Raw genomic sequence first — 12,625 nt, 5'->3', positions numbered from 1 at the left:
TTTCGTTCGATTACACGGAATCGTTGAGTTGAGTTGTCGAAAAATTTAATACTATCCTTACATAATTTAATAATCACAAACCAATTGCTAACCGACTACTGTTGAGAGCTGTGAGGTATATTGTATCATAACAATATGCAAAATTATTATTATGAGATATTTCTGGGACATTTTACTTTATAAACGAATTTAAAAAAAAATGATATTTTTTTCGTAAATATTGTTGAACGTTCGTCCATAATACATTCGAGATGAAAGAAGCGTTTTTCAACTACATAAAATTTCTGGTTGGTTCGCGAAAATTTTAAAATCAGCAAATTATAAGTCAACATGACCTATAATAAATTTAAAATATTATAATATCATGATGTACCTATATTGCTTCGCAAGTCGGCGGCAAACGATGCGAGGTATAGTATTTACAATATTATAATAATATTATTATTATGTACAACAGACACGATACACTGACGTGCAAGATTTCGGGGTTAACGTACATATAGCCATGTTTATATATACCTGTATTGGCTACATGTATAGTATATTTTATAATAATATGCATAATGATGTATACACTACCGCTGGATCAGACCCGAATAATTATTCATAATTAAACGTACAGGGTGCGATATGTGAAGTGTGATTGGGCAACCGCGTTCTATTCTTTTTAAATACTTTTACATAGTGTATTAAAATTAAATAACTTGGGCAGTCGATTTTCAGATGGCAGCGAGCGGGCGGTTTATTGAAATTTTCAAAAATAATAATTATTTGTTTTACAATATGATTATGATATAAAACAATATATATCTATACATGCATTTGTGTTTGGCCGCATTGCACTAAACACAGTCAATTTCTTGTATAAAATATAATGTCAGAAATTTAAAAAAAAAATGGTATTTAAGTGCATTGTGCATAATATTTACAAGTGCAGTCACTTTTTAATTTAGACAATTTTCAGGTAAGTATTTCGTTGTAAAATATGTGAATGGAATGTGCGTTCGTCGATAATAATAATAAAATCGTTAAGAGAATATTGCACATTTTGTTGGCAGTTGTATTTGTTAGGGGAGGAATGAAATTCCAGGAGGTAATTTTCTCCCTTGGAGATATATAATCTGGTTGGAATACACCTGTGCATTCGACACACTGCAGAAAGGCGATGCAGTGTACTGATAAAAGTCCTACTGCAATCATATATGAACGGAAAGCATGACGAATAAACGCTACGAATCACTCTGTATGCACAGGTAAATGCGCGTAAATTTTATAAATAAATAAATACGCGTACTGTCTGTGAGCTGGCGGATGACCAGACTGCAGCCACACAGGGAAGGATTATAGGGCCGTAAAACACTGGGAATCGCGGTGACCGGATCGAGGGTCGTATCCCACACATATGTAAATAATGCGCACGCGATATACCCACGTGCGTGCATGCGTGTGGTGGTGTACGCGTTGAGTATACGAATTAATAATGGACGGCAGCTGTAGAGGTGGTGGATGTTAGGGTAGAGGGATGGTGCGATTTTGTGATTCGGAAAAAAAAAACGAAAAACCGGCACGTCACACGACTGACTCTGACCGGGACAATAAAAAAAAAATTTAAATAAAAAAATATGTTTATAAACCACATTATATTACTCGCTCGGTGGCGCGGGATCATCGTCCGCGATTAGTATAAATACATAATATTATTATTATTATTATTATTATTATAGTATCATCACCGAAATGCGATCTCGGATTTCTTGCAGGCTTTCGACAGACGTATACAGAGTGATTCATTATAAGCATTATGCTCATTCAATGTGCATTGGCACACAAACTTCTTTTTCAAAAACAATCGTCGAAACGTCGTCTAACTCAACATTATTGTAAGAGTTGTTTTTGAATAATTAAACTATCGCATTTTCTCCCTAAATATAGACATTGCTTATCAGATTTATTTATTTGAAAACATTGACACGTCATTTCTAAATTGAAATATTGAAACGAATAGATTTTTAGTTTTTTTAACTCGGCAATGTACTAAGGATAATTTATAAGGAAACGCGGCTTTGGAAGATATTTTGAGGATAATAATATGATGATTATAATTTCGAACGCACTCAAATAATCTGAAATATTATTTAACCATCCACATTTTTTATCCTAATTTCTAAAATATCTTCGAGTGTAATGAATATTAGATCCTACCCTATATAGCAGAAACATTTTACAAACTCAGAAACTACGTTTAATCGAATATTTCAATTTATATACGTCAACATTTTCTACGAAGATAACGGGGGCGACCGTGTTTGCAGCGAATCACTCTGTACAGTATATTATACGTTAACTGTATTAATTAAAACGCACTGTGATGGCGGTATTACACGGCGGTGAAGTTTGCTATCGAAACGCGCGTATCGTACACACAAAACTCGTAAAAAAAAAACGCTCCTATAGCTGGTAATTCACTAATACCGGGTATATATGCCATATTATGTAAATATAATATCGAGTACGCACTACGCGTGAGTGTGTACGAGTGTGTACGCGACCGTTTTTCGTAAAATATTTGTGAATATTTACGGCGAGTTCCGCTCGAAACGACTGCATCATCATCGCGCGAGGGTAATTTTTTGGTCCGATTGATTTTATACAAAAAAAAAAATAAACATTGTATCCTTGCTTAATTACCACAGTTTTTAACCGCTTAAACATAGTGATTTTTTTTATAAATTTTTTTCTCGACAATTTGTCAAAACATCATAATATTATGATTAATATCGCAGGTATTGACGATCAATGTTTAAAACTAAGAAAAAACTCGAACGTATGAATGTTATATGTATGAAGAAGGAGCGAGAGATATCGAAAAATTTCGTTAATAGGTACTTTTGAACGGTCCCGAAATGTCCGCAATATAATAATACATAGTGCAATAGACATACATTTAGCGTTACTCGAATTATCACTCGAAACTTTTAATTCGAATTTCGTCGAGGTCGAATATAGAGCAACGGTGTTGGAAACAACAACACTGTATACAGATGAGTAGAGCACAGACGAGTATATTAGAGACACCTATCCCTACGGCCTACGTATATAACATATTCAACGCTAAATGAAAAAAATATATATTCGACGATATTTTAATACAACCTCTAGAGGGTTTAAATCGTAATATATATATATATATAGCTTTTTCCAAAAAAGACGCGGCAAACAACAATTTATAGGTAATATAGGATATCGACCTATACGCACAACATTTATGTAAGTTTCATTGAAAGGTATATTTATATACAAATACGTATTTTCTAAGTAAATAGTATATATGTTATATAGGATCTACGAGTTAAAATAAGTACGTTGTAATAACGATTATATATAATATTGTTTTTTATGCTTAACTTCTGAAAATTGCACTATATGGTCATATAGTAATACACGTCTATATCAATTGTATATCGTGGGATATTAATTATATGTAATAATACGCGTCATACGTAATAGTTATGATATATAGTTAGAAGTTTAATGAGAACGGATTGTGGACGATACGTCACGCGAAAATAATAAAAATAAATAACTGCAAACGTCGGCGTCATCCCCGAAACGGTAGTTGTCTGAATAATAACGGGATAGGACCGAGGGGACCGACCGCGCGCACAATTATACTGCGGGACGGCGAAGTAAAGTAGCGATGGGATTGTGAAGAGCCGAGAGTCCACCGTGCAGGTCTCCTGCGAATCGTTTTGGGTGCTAAGTGCTTTTCACGAATTAATAAAAACACAACGAGAAAAATTTCAATTAAATTACGTCATATTTATAATAAATACGCGTAAAAGTTGAGTACGATACTCAGTCGATAAAACTGTTTTATAATATTATGTAACTGAAAGTAGAAAAAACTAAAATAGTAGGTATATTTTATATTATTATTCATCATCGTCGATCGACGATCGTGAAAAAAACAATTCTTGAGAGAACAAATTACAAAATAGTTGCGTCATAATATTATAAAATCCATAAGTAAATGTAATTTATTAGTTATTCTAATTATTATAGACTAGTAGACTACAGTAAGTGTATTGACTGAGTTCAATAATATTTATTATTATTTAGTTATTTATATAATTTAATTTAATAAACTTAACTTAAGTCAGTTAATTATTGGCTTCTATAAGTATAAATATATTAATTGAGCTGTAAAAAAAAATAAAAATAAAAAATTATTATTAACTTAAAGCCCTAAATGTTTTTTTCTACTAACTGTTAAAACAAGTTTCATTAACTTGCCCAAATAGTGAAATGAATAATAGCATTATTGAAACATTGCTTTTAAACTGATAGGTAACATCAAAAACTTAAACAATTTTGTAATAATAATTACAATACCTTTCGACGATTAAAAATATCTTAGAGGAAAATATATTAGTCTTACAATTACAATACAATATTTTGTGTTTTTGATTTTCATCATCGAAGAAAGTATTATTGTTTTTTGTAGTTTGATATCACTACATTTATAAATTCTGCTAGAATATTTATTTATTATTAATTTTTTTTACACGATGCTTTTTTAAACATAACACGTCCAAACAACAAGTCACAAAAAAAAAAACGGGTCAATTATTGTTATTGGTTTTGTATTTCGTAAATATAGTTTCACATGTTTCCGAGAATCAAGAAACCTTATTATTAAAGTCATTAATTATTCATACGACAGCACCAACAAAACTTGTCATGTCAAACACGGTGAATAGGTAATAAAACATTTAGATACGATAATTTGATAATTTTTATTATTTATACGTACTATAGAGCATTTTTTTTTTTTTAAATTAGGTTTGTTAAATAAGGATGATAAAAAAGAAGTTACGAACAATTGGCACTAATATAATTTATTCAACGCCATGTTATTGAACAGTCAAACACTCTTGTGTGTGTGTGTGTGTGTGTGTGTGTGTGTGTGTGTGTGGAAGTAATATGTATCACGTTATATTTTTATTGTTTTACTGTTGATTTTTTTTTTTTAAATTTAAATTTATTTAATTTCCAAGGAATCTTGTTGGATGTTCTGATTAATTTTAAAAACTTATAAATTATAATTTATCAGCTCAGTAAATTCAAAATTTGAAAATATAATTATAAAACTTATATTTATAGTTATACAGTTTAATAACGAATTAATTTAATATTATCTTGTTTAGTCATCGCATAGCGTATATAATGGTTTAAAATAGAAATTAAAGAAATGCGTATTTTTGAACTTTATAATTTAAAAGATTTGTGTCATTGTGTGTTCACTATACAGTAGCTTTTTAAGGTAGTTTTAAATAGGTAATATTATAATGACATTTTGAGAAAAATTGAAATTGAAAATCTTTAATGGATATCTTAAATATTAGTTCAAAGTAACTCTCAGATCCCATGTTGGTACCATAGTTTGTTGTTACGTAATTTATTATGAGATTATATAGAGAAACGCTTTCGTGTGGAAAACAACCACTTAAGCTTCAGTCGTAGTATTGAGAAACCAAATTATTTATACACAATAAATAAGACAAGTTGGCTCAACATTTTTCTCCATATTAACTTTAAACTCTCAGAGTTGTATATATTATAGACTATAGTTATTTGTTAACTATTATCCAACAGTTACTAAGAGCTCAAATTAATTTATTTTGATTAACTCCATTACCAACCTTTAACAACAACCACGATAATAATATTGGACCCAAACGTATAGAATATATGAATAACAAAGATCTTCTGTGATGATGAGGGCTGGAAATCGAATCGAAGTGTTGTAAAATATAAAGTGTTATTGTTACCTCCCACGAATGGCGCACAATGTAGTTTTTTATTATCGTATTAGATAGACATGATATTATATTATATTTTGGTTTTGTCGGCCGTTCGTGAAAATTCTGGAATGGAATATTATTAAATTGAATCGTTGAAACAACGATATTATAATATGCGAATGCGATAAATCGGTGTATTAGTTAATAAATATCAATATATTTTCGTTCCAGTTACGAAAGTCTGTATGAATTTGTACAGTTTGTACGTTATATCCTGTATAATAATATATATTGATATTAATATAATACAACGTATTATAACATATTATGCGTTGATGATATGTCTATTTATGTAATAACACTAATAACATTTCTACGAAGTTCGAACAGTACATTTGATCAGCCGTCGTTACGCGCGATTGGTGTTGTTGGTGGTGGGTATTTAGATTTTAGATTTAATCCTGACAAAACTCATCATGTCCCAGTGATCCGATTTCAACTGTACGCCAAAAACATTTGAACGCAGATCCTACTTGATAATATTATTATAATGCATCTTCTATAGGCGTTGTTGTGCCATCGAATTTTCGATCAAAGAGAGGTTCAATAACTTCTACGAAATTTTAAAATCAAAACATAGTATCAAATTGTTTATAATTTAAAAACCAATTGAGCAAAGTATCTTACAGTTGGGGGAGCATAGTTTTTGCTGTTTTATTTTATTGTTGGTTTGTATTCACGAATAAATATTACTAACGCTGATCAATTATTGCCATATTGTAAACAAGAATTTGTAGTGCGATTTTAAAGTTAAACACTATATTATTAAATTGAAAGACGATAATCTTTTTGAGGAACTAACAAATCCGTTTTTAAATTATATTCAGTATTATTTTACGAATAAAAAAATATTATATTTCATTACTTCTTACAACTATAATAAGCTCTGGTTGTTACGGACTATTTCGCAAAACGGCGGGTAAGTATCATAACATATGAAATATTGTTTGCTTTAAATTGTGTAACTTGTGCTTTTCCTCAAAAACCACTTTACTAGAACTTTGAACGACGAGTGATCACTGTAGTTTTCCGTAGGTGTATTTCAATACTAAATATAAAATTCTAATTTTTGCTCTTAATGAATAAATAAATTAGAGTGTATATAATAACATATCCTTTTAAATAACACTTAAATGTTGTGAATATTCAAATTTTAAGAATTACATTTAATATTACATTATATGACGTGTTTTCAAAATTAAAACACCGAAAAACGATTTCTGTGATGTAAATGCCACAGGTGCAATATTGCAATATACAAAAAATAAACCAACCGGATCAAATAAGTACATTATTTCTACAGAATTTTAATTGGATCACTGCAGGTTGTGACTGGTTAGTAAGTAAGTGTTATTTTGTCTGGTTTATTTATAGGTTTCAGTGATCGAAAAAAAACCACCTTTAAAACAAAAAACAAGCAACCTACACAACACAACACACTCACACATACACACACGCATAGTATTAATAAATTAAGTGGACGTCACGCGTCATTATATACCTAAAATAATATTATTAGTCGAATGGGCGTTTAAATACGGCCACGGTATTGTTCCAGACTTTCAAATACTAAGTGTAGGGCGTATATATATAATAAATAGTATTGTTGATGAATATTGTCTTATTACCAACCTATTAGCTATTATACGAAGTCTCCGATGTCAGAAAATATTTGATTATAGTCGCCAAGAATTTATAAATTAAATATATTAATTGCAAAAATTGCAAATCGAAACTACTCCCGAATTTTTATAGATCAAACAGTGGATTGTCTGGTACGACTTTACAGTGGCCCACCTAGGAACAATTGAATGATTTTTCAAAATAGTTATATACACTAAAATCAACAACAACCCGCAATCCTATAATTCCTACGACTGTCTGCAGCGATGAACCGTCAGAGTTCTGAACATGTCCCGTCCCGAGTCTTCCTACAGGAGTGCATGTATACATGTTATCGAGTGTATCTACGTCATGTCATTCTACGTACATAAACTTCATGCCATATTATCCATCACCAGACAAGAATGTATATACGACATGATGACGGCGGTCTTTATTTATTTAAAAAAAGCCAAAAATGATCAAAAAAATAAAAACAAGCAAATCAGTTTTAAAATTGAACCCACCAATATAATATATATGATTCAATTTTTGTGTAAAGAAATCAATATATTTGGTGCATTATTCTACAAAGCTAAAAAAATGTATTTCGATTAAAATTCAGGCAGACTTGTACGCGTATTATTAATACAGTCAGTAATATCACTATATATGATAAATAATAATAATATAATATAACATGTAGGTATACTATGTATATGTATTATATAAATGTCGCAGTTCGAGTTGTGTTAACTAACGGAATGCGTGCGACTTTACCCCATTTCGCCTCAACTATATTATTCACTATTCAGTGTAGCAGACAATTTAATAGTCGTGGTGGTGTTGAGTGGTGTATATTGTAGGTACAAGTGACGCGGAAAAGAATATTTCTCAGCACCGCTGACGTTTTGTTAATTATTCTGCATACCAGAACTTGATTAATTGTTTTAACTCGTTATTGTTATATTATACCTAGTGCAATTTTATTAATTGTCCCATATGGTGTGTGTGTGTGTGTGTGTGGGGGGGGAGGACAGGACAGGAAACTCACATCTTCCGAGAAACGGGAGTAATATGTTCGCTACTTAATAATTATAATTTATATTGTTATAAAATCTACATTTTGTAATATTATACTGTTTATATAATCGTATCACAATACGATCTGAGACTACGTTTTGACCGTATCGACTCGTTAAAAAACCGACATACACACATACACGCACACAAACACGTGTATCTACATATATTATTTTTCGTTCTTGATTGTTGGGGTTATGTTATTTAAGTACGAAATGTTGAAATGCATAATAAAACGACGATGTTGCGTGTTTGAACTAGCACTACATAATATTATGTTATGTTATATTGTTATAACCAGCTAGTGTATGAACAATCATTCGCCCGTCGTTACAACTCACAATAACTCAACATACACAAGGTGATTCATCAAGCATGCTCACCCTCATTTTGTTCTTTAATAATGAATTTTTTCAAATTGAAATGTTTAACTAAACAACCGAAATATGTGTGCGATACACCCTTAAGTTTTACTGTGCCTATTATTATTAAAATAATATTTAAATTTGAACCACTGGTTTCTGAATAAAAAAAAATGTACTTACTTACATGAACATAGAACTTAAAAATAATTTTACGAAATTATAAAATAGATGTAATGTTAAATAGAATGTTTACATATAGTCAAATAATACTTTCAAATTATAAGATTTAAATAGATTTATATTAATTACTACTAGTCTCAAATAATTATTGCCCTTTTAATTTAAAATGTCTACACAAAATGAATTGTGCTTGTATATTTTTAGATACTTTGATTTCAATATTAACTGCTTATGATAACTTATCTGAGTCTTTGTGTATAAAATATATAGTAGCACCTGCTAAGTACCATAATAATTTCCGAAAACGAGACAGAATTCGATTATTGGCACACATGGGCCCAATTAGATAGGTAGGTACCCGTAAAGGGAATAAGCACTTCCTAAACCACTCGTTCCAAAAGGGTTTACATTAAATAAACAAAAAAAAAAACGCATTAGTCGAGTTTATGGTAAAATATGCATCTCTAACAACAGATGGGCATAATATCATACGTGTTGTGTAATTCTTATGTTATATTGTGACTTGTGTAATTTTGAATAAACCGTCAAATACTGTTGTTTTATTTTAAAATACATTGGATGATGTAGCAAAGACATCCCACAGCGGAAGTTTGTTGACAGCAAAAAAGCCGTCTGTCAAGTGTCTATACAGCCGAAAGTATTTTCAATATGTCATTGTAATATTATCTCTCTTAAAAATTTAAAATATTCTTAATTTTTTAGCTGGACGGCATAATATATATATTTATATTATATAAGTAAGTAGATTATGTATGAATATATGAATAATCAACGAACAATCAAAGATAGGATTTTTGAACAAACAGCGAAATAATTTTTGGCGACGACTTCATTATACGCGAGTATGCAACATAAATACCACATAGAAAATAAAATCACAGACTTTCCGTACAAAATGCTGTACATATGCTTTATTGAAAAGTTCGAACGGCAGAAAACACAAACATTCTTTCCATGTTTTAAATCAAATAAAATCTCATTATGTTATATTTTAAATAAATATCCACGATTTAGCAATTAATTAACGTGAATCTTAACTCACGTTCAAATTCTAGTGATTCTCGCTATAGGTGCCTAGCGAGAGTGCAATCAAACAATAATGGATTGCAATAATATAATTTCACGAGCAAATCGGTTAAGGTGGTTTAGGTGTACCAATACGCCCGGGAAAAAATGAACAAGAGTATAGTAATATAGACAAACACAATGACATATATTAAAAAGGGGATTTTCTCGCCCGTTATGTATATTTTTAAATAAACAAAACAAAAAAATGTATTTTCGCATTTCAAGGATAAACTTATAATAATCATCAATCGTGTGTATATGTGCAAGCTGCAGCGACGGTTGATTATTCCTGGTCGAAAAGCAGCTTAATATATAACCAGCTAATCCCCGAGAGTCGAGACTATCACATTAAACGATATTGCGAACGACCACGAATCGAAATATCGGCGTGTACAAACTATACATGTATATATATATATTCGAGTACGTGCAATAACGAACGTTCGTTTACTCTTTACACAATATTACGTATTAATATAATAATATGCACTCACGGCGTGATGGTTGTTGGTGTATCTGACGTAGTTGAGCGGGTCCGCGTAATCGCCGATGACGGAGCCGTTGGCCAACGGGTGGTGCATGACGTTCGTGTGCTGGTGCAGGTGCCCCAGGTAACCGGCGGCAGTGGCGTATCTGGGATCGACCGGTACGGGGCCAGCCAGCGGTATGCCGCGGGACAGGGTCGTCTGACTACCGCCGCCGCCGCTCTTCGGGGTGGCGGACCGCGGATGCTGGTCGTCTACCGCGGTCGCGGTCGTGGTAACCGTCATCGAGTCCGCGCCGTAGTCGATCTTGTACCGGTAATTGCTCAGCGACGATCCGGTGCCCGTCTCCATTTTGATGTCCGACACGTTAGACGACGCGTCCGATTCCCTGGCCGCGGCGCTCTGCTTGTTGTCCGTGTCCGATTCTATGCCGAAATCAGCTGCAAACCAAAATACCACATTATTATTATTTATTGTTATCACGAAGACAGCGAGTGTATATAGTATATTAGTATGATACAGATTTTGGTATTTACGCCTATGCCGCCCATACGTTGAAAAAATTCGATAGCGGTAAACGTTGCGGAAACGTTTTATAACGGAGAAATTCGGACCGTCTGCTTAACGATAGTGTAAAGACGTTTGAAAACATAGTAAAAGCCGTGATCCAGCGTTTGGTTTGTTTAGTTCCAATAACCGAAACCGGGGTCGTATTTTTTTTTTATGTTTAAGTAGACTAAATTAAGTTGATATCATCGAGGACCAGTATGGTAGGTATGACTTTTTATCATGTCTTATATCACGGTTAGTTAACATGTCGCACCTTTTGCTTACGAATTTCAACCAAAGAAACGTTTCAAACATTGGCGGAAATGCCAATGACTAATGTATCTCAACTATTTTATATAAAGTGATCACAAGGACCTATTTAAGATTTCATAAGTTCAGTAATTCGATTCAAATAAAGTACATTAATTGTCATCATCAGTTAAAAAAAATGTGTTTTCATCTTAAAATATTGGCCGTTATAGCACCGCGCTATATAGATAATACATAATAATAACTTACAAAATTCAGAAATAATATTATGTTAGATTTAAAACCAATTGAACTTGTGTAAATGAAAAAAAAAGGTTAGTATACTAAAACTATATATTTCAGTAAACCTGCGCTTTATTACACGGTGTAATTTCGCCATTTGATGGAAAAAAGTCAATCAAATTTCGATTTTCATAATTTTATTTAGATATTTAGTTTATTTTTACAATAGGTTTCTAGTATTTGAATAAGGTTTGCTAATTAATATTATTGAATATTGTTTCGATATATTTTCTTTCATTTTTTTATTTTTGTACATTATAAATTACTTAACAATATTATTTTTGCTCTAATAATATAATATATGTATATTTTTTTTTAACATTATATGACGACATTTTTCTATATCAATAGCACTAGAGATAATATATTAGAATTGGAACAATCGTAGTGGGCGGTCGTACTATTATTTTTATTAAACCATAAAGGACATTATTATTATACCTGCAGTTGACGGGACGCACAATAGATCACAAAATGTTCAATCACATACCCACTATATATTGTTAGACGTTTCTACGTCTATACCACTATACGTTTTAATTGAATTGGTCATGGGATTAGTAGAGATTCTTATTTTCTATACCCTATAGGTATAGGTATACGTATATAATAAAATAGCGAATGTATTTTTTAAAATTTTTCTTCTAACAATCAAATGTTATTATTATATACGCTTGGGTTTTGATTTCTAAGGGTATTTGCGATGATTTAACCTACCTATCGAAAAAAAAATCTGCCTAAACGAATTTCAGCTCTGATGTGATCTTATAGACGAATACGATTTTTCGAACAGCTACTTAACTGGCTAACTGCGATACATTTCAAAAGTATTTTTAACTAGTGTTGTTCATCTATG

At 31.5% G+C, this 12,625-nt stretch overlaps 1 protein-coding gene across 2 annotated transcripts in view; it reads right to left on the bottom strand.

Annotated features, from left to right (window-relative positions):
• Window positions 1–12,625, bottom strand: part of LOC113557202 (irregular chiasm C-roughest protein) — a 209,240-nt gene that overhangs the window by 22,614 nt on the left and 174,001 nt on the right. For both annotated transcript variants that reach the window (XM_026962583.1, XM_026962585.1), the window contains one exon: window positions 10,678–11,108. In XM_026962583.1, coding sequence (XP_026818384.1) covers window positions 10,678–11,108 — 431 coding nt within the window. The remainder of the gene's footprint in view (window positions 1–10,677; window positions 11,109–12,625) is intronic.

This window comes from Rhopalosiphum maidis, chromosome 3 (genome assembly GCF_003676215.2).
Source record: "Rhopalosiphum maidis isolate BTI-1 chromosome 3, ASM367621v3, whole genome shotgun sequence".
Lineage (NCBI taxonomy): Eukaryota > Metazoa > Arthropoda > Insecta > Hemiptera > Aphididae > Rhopalosiphum > Rhopalosiphum maidis.
Note: the sequence above shows the minus strand (reverse complement) of the source record. Positions and strands in the feature narration are given on the sequence as shown.